This window comes from Talpa occidentalis, unplaced genomic scaffold (genome assembly GCF_014898055.3).
Source record: "Talpa occidentalis isolate TD23 unplaced genomic scaffold, MPIMG_talOcc4v2.1 talOcc4.3, whole genome shotgun sequence".
NCBI classification, from domain to species: domain Eukaryota; kingdom Metazoa; phylum Chordata; class Mammalia; order Eulipotyphla; family Talpidae; genus Talpa; species Talpa occidentalis.
This window is the reverse complement of record NW_023603184.1, coordinates 79,702,749-79,724,665: the sequence shown is the minus strand read 5'-3', so window position 1 is coordinate 79,724,665 and position 21,917 is coordinate 79,702,749. Positions and strand designations below refer to the sequence as shown.

The 21,917-nt window shown below is 38.4% G+C and overlaps 1 protein-coding gene across 10 annotated transcripts in view; it reads left to right on the top strand.

The window, feature by feature from the left end:
- Positions 1-21,917, top strand: part of GTDC1 (glycosyltransferase like domain containing 1) — a 352,060-nt gene that overhangs the window by 269,543 nt on the left and 60,600 nt on the right. For 9 of the 10 annotated variants that reach the window (XM_054699706.1, XM_054699707.1, XM_054699705.1 and 6 more), the window contains one exon: positions 14,907-15,251. The exons of the other annotated variant lie outside the window; for it this stretch is intronic. In XM_054699706.1, coding sequence (XP_054555681.1) covers positions 14,907-15,251 — 345 coding nt within the window. The remainder of the gene's footprint in view (positions 1-14,906; positions 15,252-21,917) is intronic. 10 annotated transcript variants of the gene reach the window in all.

Genomic DNA, 21,917 nt, shown 5'->3' with positions numbered 1-21,917 from the left:
ACACACTGCTGAGAGGAGCAGCGGGCGCCACAGGAGAGGTCTGCCACACCATGTGGGACCCTCGCCAGCCAGCTGGCCAGGATTGAACCGGCGCTGCAGAGGCTGCAGACAGCTACACAGTGTGGCGCTCAACTGCCTGCATCACCAGGGGAGGCCCAGTGGGGGTTGGTTTTAAAAGGCCTCTGGCAGTTTACTGCAAAACCTTCTGGCCATTTGCTAGCTGTACTCTCAAACTAGCACTCAGTTCTAGACTGATCTGGCTTTTGACACCCTTAGAACTCAGTGACAGCCTGGCATGCATTATTAAAATGTTAAATATATATAAATTAGGGCACACACTGACATGTTAGGTGGTATGTGTAACAATTGAAAATATTGGGTTGTCAGTGAAGTCATGACACATTTTTTCTCTTTTTTTAACGATTTATTTATTTATTTATATATATAAGCACTGGGTACAGTCAGAAGCACGGGAGGGTGAAAGAATTCACCAGAGCCAGATCAGAGAGCAGAACCAGCAAAGTGACGAAGCACACTGCCAAGGGGAGCAGCGGGCAGCAGGAGAGGTTTGCGCGCCATGTGGGACCCTCGCCCGGTGGCCGGGGATTGAACCGGTGCTGTAGAGGCTGCAGGCAGCTTCGCAACCCAGCGCTCAACCGCTTCGCCACCGGGGAGGCCCAGTCATGACACATTTTTACATAGAAAAAATACATCATTACTTTGTCGACAACCCAGTAGCCTATGCCAACAAAATGTACGTTCTCAATACAACCAAGATACGGAATAATTGAATTTTTAAGATTATAAGACTTTTTTGTTCTATATGAGAGTTCCACTGAATAGTTACTTTTTATAGGGCATTTACTATATGGATAAAGGAATACACTTTTCACTTATATCCAATTTAGTTTCAAAGAAGATGTTTGTATACATGTGTACTTATGACTCATACCTGTATTAATAAGGTTAACACATTCTGTGAATGAATTTGTGTCTTCTGGAGATATTTGTCCATGTACACGAACTCACTCTTCAAAGAAAGGATATTTCAAGGTGAAAAGTAAAAAACTCCTCTGCAAATAATGTTAATCCTCAAAATAATGTTAAACTTCAAAGTAATGTTCAACATGTTAGGAAAGATGCCCATAGATTATTGTGATGTTGAAACAACCAACATACTCTTTAAAAAGCTTAAGAAAAGTAATTCAGCTGTATGTTAAAATATCTCATTTTTCTTGCAATTCTTTTTACTGTAATAACAGAGATTTGTGTTTGAGCACACTATAAATTCTTGCTGATTACCTATTAGTTTAAGTAAACATCTTAGAATATTAAAAACTGGTGGGCCTCCCTGGTGTTGCAGGGGTTAAAGACAGTGCTATCAGCTATCGCCAGCCAGGGCAGCACAAATTCGTTTCCCTCGCCAGGGAGCAGTCCACGTGGCGCAGCAGACCTCTCCTGTCTCGCCTGCTACTCCCCTCAGCAGTGTATTTCAGTCATTCTGCCTGTTCTGCTCCCCACTTTGTCTCTGGTGAATTCTCTCCCCCCTCCCACACACCTCTGGCTTATACCCCAGTTCTTGTATGCATAAATAAATAAATCTTTTAAAATTAATTAATTGATTAATAAAAACTGGTGATGTTGTTTTAAGGCGGAGACCTTTCTTCATTGCCTCACTTTGGTGAATCTGTAGCTCTTTTCAGGTGTTAATGCCTAAAAGTTAATAAGTCATCATTCCCACATCTCCTCAAAACCACCTTCTCTTCAGATATTTCCTGTCCAGTGTCTGTTTCAGTTTAGCAAGTCAGAAACTGGCTCTGACAACTTACTGGTAGATTAGAGCCTCAAGAACTTCAGATACTAGAATTTCTGGATAGAGAAGAGAAAGTGAGTTTTTAAAATGTTAATAGCATAAAAATTATTTGAAAACATGAAAAATGAAAAATATGCTATTAAATTTAATATTTTTAAAGGACTAAGTAGAATTTTTAAATATTTATTAAAATTTACTCAAAAGATAAGTTAAGTATTTGACAGGGCTATAGAGAGAATTAGTGACCTAGAAGCTAGAGCTTAAGAAATAAACAAATGCGGCAAAATGGAAAAGAGACTGAAAATAGGAAGGTGACATTCAGAATTTTAAAAGAGTTCAACTAATAGAAGTAAAAGGAGTTCCAAAAGGAAAAATTAGGGGGAAAAAATTACAGGCAATATTGAAAGAGTTTTGGCCTAGAAGTTATGAAAATCATGAATTCTCAAGGTAATACATATACTTGTTTTAAAAGGTCAGGAGTACCAAAAATAAGGTTGTAATACAAAGTTAAAATCTCTGTTTTACCCATTTCTGAATGCTGCTCCCCTGACTAAATTTTTGTTTCTTATGCTATATCTTAATTTTTTTTTTTTTAAGATAGCGATATTACCTATTGATTCCTTGTCTTATGCTGGGCACTCAGTGCTTTTGGTACAAAGAATTTTCATATATTTCTTCCTTCATTTTCTCCCCCATGATTTTCTCAATATTTATTTTCTTCAATTCTTTTCAGTCCTTTTACTGAACCTGAGCTTGACCTAGTTTTCTGTCTTCTCCTTTTCTCCTCATTTTTGTTTTCCTTTGACTTTGTTTTTTCTCAAATTTGTCTTCTAAAGGTAATTCTCTTGATTTTTTTCAGTTATATTATGGTATATAATTTCAATTGAAAATACTCTTCTTATTATTATTATTATTATATTTTTTTTATTAACACCATGGAACCAAATCTCATTTTATCACTGTGGCTATCATAGGATGTTTTTCGAAAGATTTCTTTTACTGTCTGATTGTCTCATTTGATTCCAAGTTCCTATTTTTCTGCTTGTTTGCTTTGTCATGTTTATCCCATGTTAAACATTTTCCTTAAATATCTTAGTCCCTGACTAGCCATTCATATTTGAGAGAGAGCCCTGAAAGATCATTATAATTAGGCTTGTTGACCAGTGACTTTTCTCATAGTAGGAGCAAACAGAGGTTCAGTTGCTTTGTTGTAGCATGCCCTATTGTATGTGTCACTAGGTCAGTCCACTTCCTTTCCAGAGAAAGGCTCCTTGAATCTCCTGGAAGGGGAGTCTCCAGCTGCCTATGAATCAAATGGGGAAAAGGCATTAGAGAGGCTTCATCCAAATAAATGGCCATGAGTCCACTTAATTTCCTTCACCTTTACTTTCAACCATGTCTGCTCTATACTTCACCTTTACTTTCAACCATGTCTGCTCTATACTTCAGCCCCATCCAATGAAGAAACACCACTTCTGCTGTTGAGGTGGGAGCTAGGGTGAGAGGAGGTAGTTGCCTAGCTGCATGGGCTTGGGGAGATTATCCAAGGGTTTGAGTTCACTTTATATAGAATAACTACCAGTTCTGTTTTTAGTTTTGTTTGCAATTTCACCTCCAGAGGTATGTGGTGTGTTCACCCCCTGAGCCTTTTGGGGTTTCTCTAGAGCCATTGGGCTGCTGCTTCTTGGCTAGTATCACACATACAAGCAAAGTCACCTGCACTATGGACAAATTCTTTCTCCTCACTGTTCAAACACCACTCATTCAGCTGCTTTCTATCTCCTAAAATTCAGTAGACATTTCTTTACACTTGTCATCTTTCTCAATTTTTCTCTTAAACTTTGAGAGTACATGCCTTTTAAAAATTTCTATACATTATTTTAGTGTGCATTGAAAAAACAGAGCAAGAGCTCTCCTGCTGCCTGTGACTGTGCAGGTGCTTCTCATTTTCGTTCTCTTTTTCCTAATAAAACTGTCCTTTTAAAATGTAAAAACAAAAACAGAAAACAAACCAAAAAAAAAGCAGAGGGAAGGTTAAAAATTGCCATTTTTTTCTTTGATGTTTTCCCCAATCCACTCATGCTACCACCTGAGTGTTTATTTAAACCCAACCTGACTGTAAATTTTTCAGATGGCTACAAACTGCTTGATTTATATTATTAGGGGCAGAATGGCCTCCTCCCTGCTTATATCTCAGACCTCATCTTTTGTCTCACCACCTTCCCTTCACTCAACACATGCCCACTCAATGCTCTGACCACATTTTGCTTTTAACCCCTGGATCACGTCCTCTCCTTAGGCCCTGGGACATGCTGTTGCTCTCAAGGCAGCACACCTGTCAGTCCCGCAGTTGGCTAACTTTGATCATCATGGAAGTCTCAGCTGAAAAGGTGCCTTCTGCCTTCTCTAGCGCTATTCCACTCTCCATGGCAGGGTTCTCATAACCTTAACAGCTATATCTTTCCAATCAGAGCCCTTACACAATTGTATTTTCCATCAGGGCTATTTGTCTATTTGCCGGGCACATGGTAGGTACTCCACTTTTTGTTGAATCACCATTTAGCATGAATGTTATTTGTCTCTATTTTTTTTACTGAATATTTAAAAGTCTTTGTTTACCTTCAAACTTTGATTATAGTCTAGGAATAGCCCACAGTTTACCCATCTATTATATTTTTATTCTCGCTTTTCCAAACTTAGAAATAATGGAAAATATAGAAAACCTGAAGTAAGTGGATGTGTTTGTATACTGAAAGGTTTTATTTCAAAAGCAAAACCAACAAAAGTATTGAATATATCTTTTAATATTAATTTAGAATAAAGTCAGTTTCTGTGGCTTAAAAATTAGATGGCAATAGAATCAGAACTTGAAGTAAATCAGTACTTAGTGCTGTGGCATTTAATGTGGGAGCAAAAGAAAGAGGACTGTTCTGGAAGTTGGGTTTGCTGGTAATTTTGATTTATTCAGGTTGTGGGTAGGCAAATGAAAAAGGAAAAAAAAAAAAAGAACTGGATTTTTGATGCCCATCTGTTCATGCTTCAGAGACCTGGAAACTGATGTTTTAAATTTCCTGGTTTTACTTTCCTGGCTTATGCAGTTTTAAGGGAAAAGATGGGACCTCTCTGTTAGAAATATAAAGGAACAAAAAGAAAGACAAATAAAAGTGAAAGGTAGGGAAAAAGTATCATACGAAACAAATAATAGAACGGGAGGAATATATTTGTTTGATTTATTAGACCTTTTTGTAATTAATGTGCCTCAAGGCATGAATACAAATCTTTGATTGGTATACAAATGAAAATAAGGTAACACATTAAAATGCCTGTCTTAAATGGATGGCCAGAGTGTAACTTGTAAGCATAACAAGAAAAATACATCTTAAAAATATCATGGGTCTCTGGTTTATAAAGTAGGCTTACCTATGAAAAAGCCATGGAATCATCATGGATGAGTTTTTAGAAATCTGAGTATCCCTGTAAAAGTAATGAAAACATAACAATATCATCCTCACCTTTATTATCCATCATAAAAAATAATAGCAGTTACTGAACGCCATATGCCAAGCAACCTGGATAGCATAATTCTGTAAAGTGCTATTATTGTTTTGACCATTTTACAGATGAAGTTACTTGTACATGTAGAAAAGACTCTTTCCCCAGGTCAGTTGGTAAGTGGCAGTCCCGAGTTTAAAAACAGACAATATGTCTCGAGCCCTCTTGAAAACCACATGCCATTCTGCCCCTTAAAAATAATAAAAATAACTGTAATATGTTCAGTGAATTGGATTAGATGTTTGATTCTTTCTTGTATTTTCATGAGATGTCTTGGCTTCCTTCTCAATGACCAAATGAGAACACCTAGGCTTAAAGAGATTAAGTGGTTTTATATACAACCAAATTTTAAGAAAAAGTTCTTTTCTTTATTTTTTATTCTTATTTTAAAAAGTAACATTTTTGCTTCAGAATAAAATTTACAAACATTTTTTCATTTTCCTCCCCCAAATCCTCCCATCAGATTTGATAGTCACGTCTCATAATCTTATAATATTATCCTTTTCTCATTGTCTGTCAACATAAATTCAGTTAACTTTTACTCCATTATTTCCCTGATACTCTGTTCAGGAAATTTCATCCATCAAGATATTGACCCTTCCCTTTTTTTTCAACAGCATCCAGTTTTATTAGTCATCCTGGGCTACCATAACAAAATACCATAGACTGGGTAGTTTAAACAGTAGAATTTTATTTTCTCACAATCTGCAGACTGGAAGTACAAGGTCACGCTGTCAGCGTAGTCTGTTCAGAGGAGGACTCTTCCTGGCTGCAGATGGCTGCCTTCTGGCAGTGTCCACAAATGTGGTAGTAGGGGCATGAGGGAGAGGAAAGGAAAGAAGAATGATCTCTTCTCCTTGTAATTTACAAATTGGTGGTCCTTTTGGAAAAGGGCCTAGTCTTTATGATCGCATTTAACCCTGGTTAGCTCCTAGAAACCCTGTCTCCAGACTTAGTCATATCAGATTAGGGCTTTCACATTTAAATTTTGAGGGAACATAGTTAAGTCCTTAGCATGAATAAAATGTCTTACTCTTAAGGAGACTCTCCAGTTGAAAACACTGCCCTAGGGAATTCTTATTTTTGTTTGGAAAAAAGAAAGTGATCCTGCTTTTGACCTCCAAATAATGAATTTTAAAAAAATCGTGGCTAGAACATATGATTAGAGATAATTTTTAGAGTTTCCTTCAATGCTTTATTAATACCGTAGAAGATATGGGATTCCCAGAATAGTGAGAACATTTACTTATAGCAAAATCCTTACAAAACAGGTTGCTGAGGCTATGTGCAAGTGAAACACCTACTTCCTGTTGCTTGAAAGAATTACTTCAGAACCACAGTGGAGAACTTTTCTATTTTCATATACTATCATTAAATTAAGTGAGGTAAATACATAGAAGCTTTTGAAACTTTGCTACTGACTTATTAATGAAACAAAGAATGAGCAAATTGCTACGTTTAAATTAGAAAGGCAGGTCATTTTAGTAATGGAATCAATAAACACAGCTTAGTTTAAAGGTAATAACTTAAATTTCAGGTACTAAGGACCAGTAAGTAAAAAAGTGTGAAATGTCACTACATACAAAAAGCTTTGTAAATGCAAACATAACCTCTTGCACATAGGAGTTTAAATATTTGTTGAATGAATATTTGTTGGCTGATTCAACACAGTGACTCATTCACTGACTAAGTAGGAAATGCTGTTACCCAAAATGGCCTTAGAAGTGACTCTGTGAATAAGGATGTTATAGGAACGAGCAAGGGAATGAGAAGTTTCCTCAGATTTACTCAACTCTTCTATTTACATGTCATGACCAACACAAGTTGTCTCTCTTTTAATCCTCTCAGGAAATTCCCAAAAACAAATATCCCATTTTATTGATTAGGAAGCTGAGGTTCTGAGAAATTAAGTGATTTGAAAAATTTACAAATAGAGGAAGTGCCGGTACAATCCTTTGTTCCAGTGCAGCCTGGATTCTTCCCTTTAACATGTCTGTTGCTTGAGTAGAGTTACTTAAAGTGCTTTAGAGAGATTTCTCCCCACCTATCTGTACATAAGAATGCTTCTCATAGCCTACCGGGACACCTAAAATTATGCCATAATTATGAATTTAAATGTTTCTCCTTTTGAGGGTATAAGGCATGGATAATGGAAGATGATAATGTGTTATGAAAATTTAAGATTAGTTTCCATCAAGACCATCAGCAGGGAGCAGAACCTGAATCATGGTGTTTTTAGGGGGACAAGTGTGGGGGGACAAGACCTGGGTAATTAGAAATTAGTACAAGAATCTTTTTTTTTTTTTTAAAGATTTATGTATTTATTTACACAAGCACTGGGTACAGTCAGAAGCGTGGGAGGGTGAGAGAATTCACCAGAGCCAGAGTGGAGAGCAGAGCAGGCAGACTGACGAAACACACTGCTGAGGGGAGCAGTGGGCACAGCAGGAGAGGTCTGCGTGCTCTGTGGGACCCTCGCCAGCGGCCGGGGATTGAACCGGCACTGCAGAGGCCAGGGGCAGCCTTGCAGCCCAGGGCTCAACCGCTGCACCACTGGGGAGGCCCAATACAAGAACCTTACTAAAGGCATTAAAACCAACCCTTGAAAGCTGGCAGTAGACCAGGCATCTGGAGGGGGTGGAGCTGAGAAGGGGAGAACACAGTGGATGATGATGGAGGACTGTGGGTGTTTTAGTGATGGTCATGCTGAAGTATTCACCACACCTAAGGGGGGAGATCCTCTATTGTCAAAACACTAACGAGAATGTAAAACAATCATGCTTAATTTTTTTTAAATTTTAAAAAGAATAATAAAAGAATCTTAGATAATTCACCACCACTGGGTGTCAATAGCTTGTGTACACTTTGAAAGTTTGCGCCATAGGGGGCAAAATTTGGTTCAGGTTCTAAACACTGAACATCTCAATGGCATGACCTTACACAATGGCTCTTGGGTGGCTGTTACCCGAAGCATTTGTATGACATGCTTGTGAATTTTGATGGACTCACCTGTGAGCTGAGTCTGTTCAAACAATGTTCTGCTGGGAGTTTGTTACTGAAAGCCTTCTTAGATAAACACGTGCAATCTATTTTATGAATATTAGCCCTTAGCCATCTCCAGTAAAGAAGAGCAGCTATCCTGTAACAAACTACCACCACGAGTCTGTCTTTTTGTTTAATGTTGTGGTCTCCAAACATCTAGTTTTAATTATGATGCGTTTCCTTGCTTGTGATTCCTTTATTTAGTGAAGATAACAGGGCAAGAGGTATAAGGGGGTTGTGTGTACACTTGAAAATGCTGGATCAAGATTCTGTTATACTTTATAGGTCTATATAAATCTGCTTACCATATAAGTGATGCATTGGACACATGTGGGCTAACATGATTTTTTAATTATCTCTGATATTTGCTTATGTGGCTAAATTCTAAAAATGTTAATTTTGTAATTAATTTCCAACACATTGTTTGGAAACAATGAATAGTTTTTGTTATAAATCACCCAAGATTTTAGATCACTGAACTGCAAGGATGTATCTTTCCAGTTGGTCTTGGAAAAGTTATTTATCTTTGATTCCTATTTCTTTTCTCTTCAATTCTTATTGTAGTTTTTATCCAGGAATCCACAGAAATTGCTGTGATAAAATCAAATGATATTTTTTCCTTATTTGCCTTGAGCCATATTGTCTTCTGTCTTTTCTTTTCCCTGGTTCTACTGATTTCTTTCAGACTTCCTTTTTTCTAGTAATGGGTGGCCTTTGGCTTGGGTTTCAGACTCTAACTCTCAAGTCATGTTTCCCAGAGTATCCTTTGTTGAATATTAATTCTTCAGTCCCTTCTTGGGTGGAGGGGAGGTGAGAGATTCTTATCCCACTAAGTAAAGTTTGAGAAACAATAAGTATAGTATCTTTATCACATAATAGGTTCTCAATAACTTTATTGAATGAACAAAGGAATGAATGAACATGTTTGTTTTTTATAGTACACACGAACATGTGCTTTGGGAAAGTTCTATAGTGAAATGTCTAATTTTGCTTAACTGAGCATTTGCCAAAATTGTTTTCTTACAAAACCTTCTTTAGGGCAACACCTGCAGGTGTCCATGGAAGTAGTACTGCACAGAACACACCTTGTGAACATAGGGGATACAGCACAATGACTGTCCTGTTCTCTCCCTCAAACCTGAGTTATATGGAGGTGGACTAAGCTCTGCCATGTTGCTGTCTCCTTGCCTGCCCCCACATGCAGGTCAGTTTCTTACATTAGTTGTAACATATAGTTGTAACTTGCTATATTCCCTCTTTCCTCTTGACTACCTCTGTTAATGCACTAAACATACTGTAGCTTCTCATACTTCAGCAAAAATGAACTTACATGCCTCAAGCATTCCCTCACTTATGATCAATCTTTACAAACATCACTTAAAACTCTCAAATTCAGTCATTTCCTAAATAAGGTGTTTGGTCATTCCTGCAGTCCAGCTCTGGGCTTGTGTGTTGGAGTGTGGGTGGTGGTGGAAGAAGTAATTAAATTTAAGTTTAGAATATACTTATTCCAACTGTGTCTTTAAGCATCGCCCAACATATCGTACTGGGGTTTTGTGTCAGTGCCTCTGGAACCATGTTGGGGAACATAGGTGGGGAGGAAGAAAGGGCATGTGAAAGGAGAGAGGGGCACGGGAGTGCTCTGATTCCATTTCACAGACTGGCTATTGATTGAAGAAAAGTTGGGGGTGAGGTCCCAAGGCTAATAACAGATTGGAAATAATTACAGTAATCAGAATACTTCTAAATAGTAAAATCAGGTTCTAATAGAGCTTCTATGAGATTTGGAAACAGAGAAAGACATTCTATGAGCAAGGTGGGCAGCAGCATTTCTTTTAAAAAGTTGGGGAATTATTAAATGGCAAACCTGGCATATGCTCTAAAAGGCAGCTCACTGTTTTTCTTCTGACTCTTTCTTTTCTTTTTTTCACTCCTTACCTCAGGACCTTTTCTCTTCTCATTAGCACCTCCACCAGAGTTGGAGCTGGGAGAGAGAAAGGAAGTGTTCAGACATGTGCCTATTTGCATAGTCATTGCATTGAGTTAACGCCAGGACAGCGCAAACATTCTGTCCAGTTCTATAGAAAAGCCAGTTTCTCCCCATCAGTAAGGTATTATTTTCTTTTTTAGCATAGAACGGCTTATTGCCAAGCCTCTCTTAACTGTACATTACAAATAACGTCTGATTAAGAATGTTCTGGATGGGTTAATTAGTGTGGTGACTATTATTAAGCAAACTGCTTGTTAGTATTATGCCTATTTGATCTTGGTATTGATGTGAAGTAATTGACCATAGAGCTACATTTAGAAAAGCTAGAATAAAGTTTTTGATTTGTATTATGGCAATAGATTGTTTATATTAAACATGTCTATGAAAATATGAGTTTCATGGCACAGAGAATCAGAATAGACTCTGTGTGGGATGGTAGATGAAGATTGTTTTGTTATGTTTGGTTTTGCTTTTTAGAAGTATTAATACATATGACCATCTCTTGTGAAACAAAGTCATACAAAATTATTTTTGCTTACTGCTGCAGAGTATGTGAAAACTAAGGTGATTTTAACTTCTCTTACCGAAAGGATGCATTTCCTTTTAGATTTAGCTAATTGCTTGAACACTCTGTGTAGCAATCACCATATATGAACTATTAAAGAAAAAAATATATTGTGAACAAGGCAAGTGTAGTATGTAACCATCATCTTTCAAGTCCTGAATTATTACCTATATACATTTTCATTGGTATTTTGTCCAGTTCTATTATAAAGTATACCTCCCTAGATATCACATTTCCATAGGGAATTTATTCTATTAGCTAATAAATTATACCGCCCGGGAGTTTTTCTTGAAATTCAGCTTAAATTTTCCTATTCTTAATTTCATCTCACTACTCTCAGCTCTACCCCCTCGTACCAGGCTAAATAATTATTCTCTTTCCATCGAGACTCCTATTATGTACCCCTCTAGTTGTCACTTAACCAGACTATTCATATTGAGCTCCTTTAATCTGTCCTCACCAATCAGTTCTTCTATTGCCTTAATTGTTATTATTTTGAAAATTATTATTATTTTGAAAAATCATAATTTTCAAACATATACAATGATCAGGTGCCCCAGATGAAATCAGCATTCACACAGTCTTCTATTCCCACAGACTGGTATCTTCCTTCCCCAAACAACACAATTCTAACAAAGTGGCATCAGTCTGTGTGATCAAATCAGCACCTACTCACTTGTCAAACTCAGAAACATCTAAATAGTGTTTTCCATGTGTCCTAACTTTGCGTTCAAGGTTGATTTTAATTTTTTTTAATTTCATAACTTTTATAAAATGAATTTTGGGTGACTGTCCATATTTATATCCTGAGACCTTTACTGTCCTTCTCCACCACTGTCAAGTCAGTCATCCACAACCTCTCTTAACATGGGATTCTGTTCTTCCTTGAGCCCATCTAAGAAACATGTCGAGTAAATGCAGGCCTAGCACCTTGCCCACAGCTAAATTCCTTGTCAGTTACCAATTCCCATTGTTTACAACCCTGTAGCCAATCTCCCATCTCTTTTAATTTGCAGTTTTGCTCACATGCTGAACAACATAAATGGATTTTATGAGTAAGATGGGTCATGATACTATTTTCTAAAATGAAGATATGTTGTTTCAATGCCCATTGATTTTTTATTATTATTACTGTGACTCCTTCGTGCACTAAGTTTGTAATTCTGTTAGAATCCTTTTTAAGAGTGCCTGATTTCTTTATTTGACATAAACAGATAGGTTCCTTCACTTTCTTTATTGTTGTTTTCTGGATATATACAGATGTCCCTTCTCTTAACCATTTGTTCTGATTATTTAGGAGAGGTTGAAGATACTGTCATTGTTATTTTTTCCCATCTTTTCTGTGGACCAATGAGAACTTTGTTATTTCCTTAGAATCTACCTCCTCAGTGTTTAAATTTCTTTCAGGAAGAAAGTTGGTTAGTTCCCTTAATAAGTTTGGATCTGTCAGATCTGAAATTATAATCTGTGTATGCCCAAATTTCTTTACATTTTCTTTTCTGTTCTTTTCTTTTTTTTTTTTTTTATTTTAAAGATTTATTTATTTATTTATACAAGCACAGGGTACAGTCAGCAGCACGGGAGGATGAGAGAATTCACCAGAGCCAGAGTGGGGAGCAGAACAGGCAGACAGATGGAAGACACTGCTGAGGGGAGTAGTGGGCCCGCAGGAGAGGTCCGCCGCGTGATGTGGGACCCTCACTGGTGGCCGGGGATTGAACCGGCGCTGCAGAGGCTGTGGGCAGCTTCGCAGCCCAGCGCTCAACCACTGTGCCACCCAGGAGGCCCTCTTTTTTTTTCTTATTTAAAATTTATTTTTTACCTCATTGTTCATTTTTAAACAATGTTTACTTCCCCCTCTCGCCCCCAGGTGTAGTCCCCATAGAATTTCCCTCACCAATGCACCCGTGCACCATCACCACAGTCCCCTGTTGATAATTAATTTATTATTTATACTGGAGCACAACAAGGGAATCAGCCCCATCCTTCATGTTTTATCTTTCTATACACAATCTTATTGCTTGCAAACAGGGTCTTATCCATTCAGGGATTTTTCTCAAAGGGCTTTATGAAGCAAGCACAGAAGTCCCCCAATAACCCTTTGATTTTGGAATGTACACACATTTATAGCCAGGCTTTGTCTCCCACTCTCTGGAAGCTTCTCAGCAACCAAGTGCTGCTCATCAGCTCTTGCCTTCAGCCTCAATGAACAGCCTCTGCCACTCTCCACAGTGACTCTTCCGATCTCTCAGCCCACTTTTTAAACTCAGTCTCCACCTCCCTGACCTAACGCTTTTGTGATTCACCTTAGATTCCACACTTGCCACCTAAAACTGTTTTCTTCGACTTCATTTTCATCTTCTTACCTCAGCTTTGTAAGAGAGCTCAGTATATTCTCTTGTTTAAGGCCCTGCTTTGCTTCTAACTAAGAAGCCTTCTATTATCACATATTGACACTCTTGTTTCTTCTGGATCCTGGTCCCTTCTCTATCAAGTGTCCCCAAGGCAACACTCAAGTGAATACTCTGTGAACATGTACCCCATTAAAAAGAATTTGGTCTTGCTTTGCCTACTCTTCTCTCTACTCTCTGCCTCTGTCTCCCTCTCTTTCATGCCTGCACCCTAACCTGATGTCTAGTTTCTGCCTCCACCCCTCTACAGAAACGGCCCTTGGGGGAACCAATCATCTTTTGTATAACTAGGTCAAAAGCTTCTGGTTGTTTCTGGTGCTTTACCACCTCTGCAGTGTTTGACGTTCTATTTTACACATTTTTAAGGGCTCTTGGTTCTCTTTTACAAGTCCTTTTGGGGCTCTTAATTCATTTCAGTCATGTCAAATTACTGTCTCAGATTCTCTTTCCACTCTTCCAAATGTTCCCAATTGCTCCTCTTCTTCCATAGCCCTTCCTCCTAAACTACCTCTTAAATGCATGTACTTTCCATTTCTCTTTTTCACTCAATAAATAATTTAGGGAAGAAGCCGAATCTCTAAATGGGCCACAGGAACTCTAAGAGAGCGCTAGGTGTCTGTCCCTGTCGACCTCTCTAGAGCTCTGGCCCAGGACTTGGCCGAGCCTCTTCAGCTTGCACGTTATTCCCAGAAGAGTTCATGCTCTTTCACACCCTTTCTTTTGATGACACTGTGTCCTTAGTCCACAACTACCCCCTCTCTGCTTTTTAAAACTCCTTCAGCCAAAACCCCCTTTAAACTTTTGCTCATCCCCAAATCAGAGTTCATCTCGACTTCTCAGTTATAAAAGTTGGAATGTCCATTCTTTATATCCTGTGTCCCACCACAGGTTAGCTGGTTGCTCACAGGTCCCCCTCTGTCTGTTCTAAGCACTACTGGTTTGTTCCCTAGCAAATGGTGAGCTCCTTTACTTCGTCTTATTTAGATACTTCTGCTAATAAGAAACAGATATTGAACCCTATATGATGAAGCATTATGGGAAAAGCAGGGAGAAATGGCAGTGAGAAAATATAAAAATATACTTCAAGAAAAAAAAAGTGGGTACAGGTGCCCAGAAATACAGAGCCATCATGTGAACAGAACTGGCCAGTGTTAAGAAAGGAAGTTTCAAGCATTTTTGTAGCTTAATGACAAGTGTGACTTGATAATTAGCAATGGGCCTAGTGGTAACTAGAAAATGCAAAGTGGAGCTACAGGAAGATGAGTGGGAAGAGTTTTTTTTTTTTTTTATGGTATATGCAGCACACATTTTATAGCTACAGAAACTCTTTGGAAACCATCCAAAGACAGTCCGATCTGTTTCAAACTTTTGAACCTTCTCTTGATGGCTACTACTTTTTACTTTTTCTAGATTTTTTGTTAGGTCTTTATTTTTTTTTCCATTTTCTATATCATCATGTCCTCATGGAAGGATAAAGGACAAATTTTAAATATAATTTTCATGAAAGTATATTGCATTTCCTTTCCGTGACAGATTCATGCCCCAGCACAAAACAGCCCATTTGCAGAAGATGCTCAGCCTCAAAGGAAATGGTGGTGCGCCTCGATCCATGGCTCTTCCTTTCCAACAAGAGCAGAGAAGTTCTGAGGATGTTTTAAAGAATTCTGTCTTACAATCTGGACCTTGCAATGCTGCACTGCAAGAAAACCTGGGTAGCTCATTAATGCAGAAGTCAGACTTGAAAGTATGCAACTCGGCAGATCATTCAAGCTCTCATCGTGGGGAAAATAAGCTAAATTTGGCTGTTAATCCCCGTGATGTTTTGGGTGGAGCTGATGATCAGCAAAGACCACTGCACCTTGTCTGGCCTCACAGGTGGTAAGTTTAAGACATGCCAATTTAATATATTGTAGAACTGGTAAGAGAAAATATATATTATGAAAATATATACAATGGACAGTAATTTGTTGTGTCTGTAGCTTTAGAAAAAGATCATCATCTTAATATGGTAGGACCACTACTATGGTGCCACAGGGGTATTGCACAATATTTTTCTATGAAAGGATGTGTACTTGATTAAATTTAAGTTACAGATAATTATTTGCATTGTTCTACACAATTAACAGTAGTAACTAGGCAATTCTAGGTAATCAAATGTTATTCAAGAAGTTTCAAAGTGTAAGAGAAGGAATCCATATTTTTATATATACTCTTATAAAACGATTTCACATGTGTGCATTGCTAAAACAGTACTACAATGAAAACAAAACCAGTTTCCAGTATTTAATAAATTGACCAGTTTCAGCTGGGTCAATGTTATTTCATTTGTCATAACATATATCAATGCATCTGAAACTGTCTCCTTTTTCTTAAATGTGTCTACGTTGTGCTAAGCAAAATGCTCTCTGGCAGAATCTTTTCAGGACAGAGGAAAATCAATGGCAGGATGTAATCGCACCAAATATAAACTTACAAACTTAACTCTGGCTCCTATAAATTAGGATTTAAGGAGGTAAAATGTTCTGATAATCTTACGGTATTAGGCATGAACATTTAAATCTAGTTTTTATTCCTCCCAGTTAGTTTAATCTGCATGTGGCCTGATTAGAGTTCACTTTCCCACAGATTATAGTCTTTTTATTGCAAAGATGCTGGGCTGATCATTAGGTCTGATTTTCTGAAAGCCACTGTTTACAGGTGAAGTAGTAAGTACGGCACACCGACCAGGCAAAGCACCTTTGCCGAGGATTTGACTTCCAGCACATTAAAACTCCAGAAGCTCTCCCAGTTGATCTGCAGCATCTGGTATCTAAAGGGATTTTCATCTTTGACTCTAAATGTATGAACATAAAATTTAGTGACTGGAGTTGATATGGAATGTGTTTTTTGGATTTATCTTTTCAAGTTCAGATTTCCAGCATAGCCTTTCTAAGGGAGTAACTTTTTTTTTTCTTCGAATGAGATGGTGTTTGGTATTCTTTTATGTTATTTTAAAATGCAGCGGCTCTAGATGAGATAACCTGTTTCAAGGTAAAATAGATGTCATCATTTATCCCTTCTGTTCTGCCAGTCTTTGCTGGTTTCTGAAGAAATATGTATTGCAAGAAAATCAGTTCTTAAAAGTTTGGTTGTGGGTTATCTTAAAAATGCTGAATTAAATAATTTTGTACACTCCTATTACAAAACAGCATACTGTTATGGGGGAAGAGTGAGAACCATGTTATCTAGTACTTTGCACAAAATAAGACAGAGCTATGTTAATAAAATTAGCAATATTAAGTTGAATAATTCCCTCTCTTCCTTTGTATATTTTTGCTTTAATTTAATTTAATTGCCTAAAGTTAGTTGCTTAAAGAGATGCAACATTATGTTTGTGCACATTCTTATTGTTAAAGCTAAATTATTTTTAATTTGGAGAAGAGGGAAAAAAGCCGCATCAGCAAGAGTAAATGCCAAAATATAAAAGTAACACATTCATCCTTACGGGTAATATAGTAGAACATTGGAAACTTGGAGGTTGCCAGACACATAGCTAACATTAGGGCTAATTTTGAAAATCTAGCGTGCAGTCAATTTTACTGATGCCTGGGGACATACAAGGTAGAAGCTGACAAGAGAACTAATTTTGTTTGGGTTATTTACTGCTATGCATCATCCGCGGGTTCCCGCCTGACACACAGCTATATGAAGGGGGATATTATCACACACTAAAAATTTATGTTGACATTCGATATTTGTTCAATATGTCAGCAGTATTACTTTCATAATCAAAAGAGTAAGAAAAAGAGAAAAGAAAAGCACTTTATGCTCATATAGATATATCTTTTTAATAACAGTCTATAAGGTTAATATAGTTTACCTTTGAGAGTATACAATGAAAACAAGCAGGGTTAGGAGGGGAAATGACAGAAAGCATCAACCCGAGCTGTTTGTTTGCCATTACCTAAGCGAGCCATGTCAGCTCTCTGGCCCGCGTCTGATAGCTATTTGTTGTACAGAGAGCACAGCATAAAAAAAAATATCAAACTCTTAATACTATTGTGTGCCCATAACCATCTGTCACTGCTAGCCTGGAGATGAGAGGAAGATTACGAGGAATAAACACTGAGCCGCCGAGCATTGGTAAAGCCTTCGGGCAAAAAACTCTTGTGGGGACATCAAAGACATTCTAATTCCGAGGCAGTCAAGGATTACAGTGTGTAACCTGTGCTGACAACAGATAAATGACTGGCAATATTGTGCCAGAGCTGTTGGGTCCTGCATGGAGTACTGATGATGATGATGATGATGTTATCTTGCAGAATGGACTCTGCTGGGATAATTTTATGATAAAACACTTTTTTCAAATGCCACTGGGTCTAGGCAGACATTTACTAGCTACAGGGGTAGCAATCAGTTTCTTCAAAATTTACTGTTCTAAGCCCATTAGAGTTCCAACGCAGCAAGACTCTTCAATGAAAATCTAAAACGCCTATATTTTCTTTAGGAGAATATATGCAAATGTTGTGAGCTGAACTCCTACCCTTTAGTGGTAGATGCTTTATCATCTGATTTATGTAAATTTGCTCATAAAAATACAGTTTATTTTTAATTGGTGAATATGAATTAGAAAATTAAGATTCTAGTTCAGCATTCATCAAACATCCCCGGTTACAAGCACACATGTACTTGGGCCTCTGATCGCATGGCTGGAAATCCTGTAATTGACCGGTCAATACGAATCGCATCTTAAAGGAAACCATGGTTTCTACTAGAAAGGACTAGAGTGGTGTTACTTATTCGAGCCTCTTAGTTTGAGCCCCCACCAACCTCGAGCTCCCCATGTTTTCATCAGCATTATGCTCTACTTAACCTACCTGCTCGAAAGGAGTTTTCCTTAGTGTAGCCTGTAGGTGCTCTTCAGTTTATTGCATTTTTGCCTTGACCATGTGTGTTTCCAGAGGGAAGGTATTTCAGGACAGGAGAAAGCATTGGTTGTTGCTTCTCTGGAAACACAGGGAAGACATGGACGTTGGCGAGGGCAAAAGGGTTCTTAGAGTCTGTCATTACTTTGCCTAACAAAACAAAAATAAATCCCTTCTCTTTATCATAAAAAATATGCCCATGAAATCATGCAGTTGCGGTAGCCAACTCTAAAAATGAAGTGATGCTGACCTCATTGTGTTAGTTCCATGCTGGGATCATGAATGGTCTAAAATATAGTGTTAGCCTCTAACATATCTCGTACTAAGTCAACCAAATGTAGAGCCTACTTGCTAGGAGATGTATCAAAATCAAAAGTGACATTTTCTAGAAGATACATTCTGGCTTTAAATCTGTGTTAAAATGTCTGTGCATGAGAACAGGCCCTTAAATGCAATGCTTGCCCCCTCTCTTCATTCTTTCTGAATCTGAGCTTGTCAAGGATTATAGTGTGCAACCTCTGCTGACAGTAGATAAATAACTGACAGTATTTTAGCAGAGTTGCTGGGTTCTTTGCAGAGTAATTTGTTTTCTCCTTTCTACCCAGTCTTTAATGTTTTGTTATAAACATCTATAGCAAAGCACAGTTAATAGAAATGACTTACAGAGAAAAACCTGTAAAGCATAGACTGCAATTGGCAAGAGTATTTTTTTTAACTATTTTCTTTCCAAATATTATGTATATGTAATGTTGCACCAGGTTCCAACCCCTATGTAAATGTTCCCTTTACTCTAATAGGCATAAGAGACACATTGCTAAAGGGATAGAAAAAAACAAGTTTACAAGACATTGAAAGATAAAATTCTCAAGACTGTGTTTCTCAAGCTCTTTGTTTTCAAGGCCCCTTCATACTCTTCAAAATTTGGAGGACACAAAAGACCTTTTGTTTATTGGGATTTCACCTTCAATATGTACTGTATTTGCAATGTAAACTGAGGAAAAGTTTTTAAGTCCACATTATATCTGGCCTCCCCTGGTGGCGCAGTGGTTGAGTGCTGGGCTGCGAAGCTGCCCACAGCCTCTGCAGTACCGGTTCAATCCCCGGCTACCGACGAGGGTCCCATGTGGAGCGACAGACCTCTCCTGCCATGCCCGCTGCTCCCCTCAGCAGTGTACTTCAGTCCTTTTGCCTGTTTTGTTCCCTGCTCTGGCTCTGGTGAATTCTCTCACCCTCCTGCGCTTCTGACTGTACCCAGTGCTTGTATAAATAAATAAATAAATAAATAAATCTTTAAAAAAAAGTCCACATTATATCATCTAAAAGTAACAATAAAGAGCCAAATACATGTGTAGGGGAAGGTAAATGTTTGTCAGGCTTTTCTGCCCTTCCGCCATTAAGATTAATGAGGGATCCCTGCGGTCCTGAATGCATGCCTGATGGCGGGCACCTGGAGTAGGGTGTGGGCATATGTAGGTGGGTACATCTGGGTGAGAGACTGAGCTTATAAGGGTGGCATCATGGGGATGCCAGAGGACGAACCACCAGAGCAGAGCAAAAGAGAACACCAGAAGAAGAACAGACAAGAGCAGAACCAGCAGAGAAGTAGAGGCCGTGAGAGAACGCCGGAGAGCCCAGAAAGAGGAAAGACTTGCCGGGGGCTGGGAGTCCTTCAGCCTCCCAGCACCCCGGCAGCCCTGCCTGCCCTGTACCTGGGAAACCCAATAAAACCCTGAAAAAGCCACGAAGGGCTCCAAGACTCTCTCCTTCTTTACCCCGTCTGCTCCGATCAAAGAGATCCTGCCCTATGCCTATCCTGCCGCTACAACATGTTAACATAAGTAATGTACTTTATGACCAATAACTAGTTTTCAAAACAAAAAAAATGAGAAATGATATTATTTTACATGTGTGCAAATCTATAATTTCTAGGTAGAAGAAAGTGTCATCTGTGAATTCCTGGGGATTCGGCCCCAGGATTCTTCTATCTGCTTTAAATATTCAATCTTTGACAATATGTTGTTTTGGTGAAGGTTTACAAAGAAAATTCTGCCTCACAAAGAGGGGAGTAGAAAAGGAAGAGTATGTTTTAGTCGCCAGTTCATATTGTTGTAGGTATTATTCTTTAATACCCTACCAGAATTTGACAAGGAAGAATTCTCAGAGGTTAGCCTGAAACTACTCAGTGACTCTTCTTACTCTTAATTGCTACTAACAGATTTTGTGACTTAATTCATTTTGGTCACTTAGAAAATATCGGTTCACTGGGCCTCCCCAGTGGCGCAGCGCTTGAGCGCTGGGTTGCAAAGCTGCCCGCAGCCTCTGCAGCGCCGGTTTGATCCCCAGCCACCAGGCGAGGATCCCACATGGCGCGCAGACCTCTCCTGCCTCCCACTGCTCCCCTCAGCATTGTACTTCGTCAGTCTGCCTGCTCTGCTCTCCCTTCTGGCTGGCTCTGGTGAATTCTCTCACCCTCCCGTGCTTCTGACTGTACCCAGTGCTTGTATAAATAAATAATTTTTTTTTTTTAAAAAAAAAGGTTCTTTAAAAAAAAAATCAGTTCACTGAATTATGCATAGCTTCTAAATATTGAAAAAAATCTTATTGTTAATATCATAACTGATAGCAAAGAAATTTTTGATTATTTGGAACTTGTCAAACTCATAACACATATACAGTTTTTCCAAAATTCTGTTTTTCATCTAAAAGCTTGATTTATCTTTGCATCATACTATCAGTTTCTGAAGTAACAGGTTCACATGGTTAATTTATGAGAAAGTGTTTGCCAAATACTTACCCAAGTCTAATTAATCAGTCTAATTTTTCTAGCTAAGTCTAATTTGTCTATCAGTCATTCTTTTAAGCAAAATTGGTATTTCATGAAAAGGTTAGCTACTTTGTCTCACAATTCAATCATGTAAATACTTCAAAACCCACTATGCAGAGGTGCTTTATGTGCATTTTCAGTTTTATCACATGGAATATTAAAAGATATGTATTGAAAGGATGAAATTCTTGGGCCTCCCTGGTGGCACAGTGGTAAAGGTGCAGCACTATGAAGCTACCTGAAGCCTCTGCAGCACGAGTTCGATCCTGGGCCAGGGAGCAACCCACATGGGGAGGTAGACCTCTCCTGACTCACTTGCTGTTCCCCTCAACAGTGTATTTCAGTCAGTCTGCCTGTTCTGCTCACCACTCTGTCTCTAGTGAATCCTCTCACTCCCCCCCCCACACACCTCTGGCCTGTACCCCAGCTTTTGTATGCATAAATAAATAAAACTTTAAAAAATAAAGGATGAAATTCTTCAGTGAATCCCCCCCCTCCCACACACACACACTTTTTACTGCAAGTGCAGGTGGTGAAGAATCAGTGGCCAGTAAGAGTTTGGTGCCATTGAATTGAATCATGCTAAGACTAGCAGGTTTACTCTTCAATATCTTCTCACTCTCAGGGCACATGTCAACATGATAAAAAACAAATTATCTCTTGGCATTTTTATGAAAGTAGTTCGTGCAGATTTTATGAAAGGGGGCTGCTGAATCCCCAGGAATTCACAGGTGACCCTTTGAGCACCACTGTCAAATGGAACTGATAATGACATCTGTAAATGACATGTAAAAATATGCCTATTGGGCCTCCCCT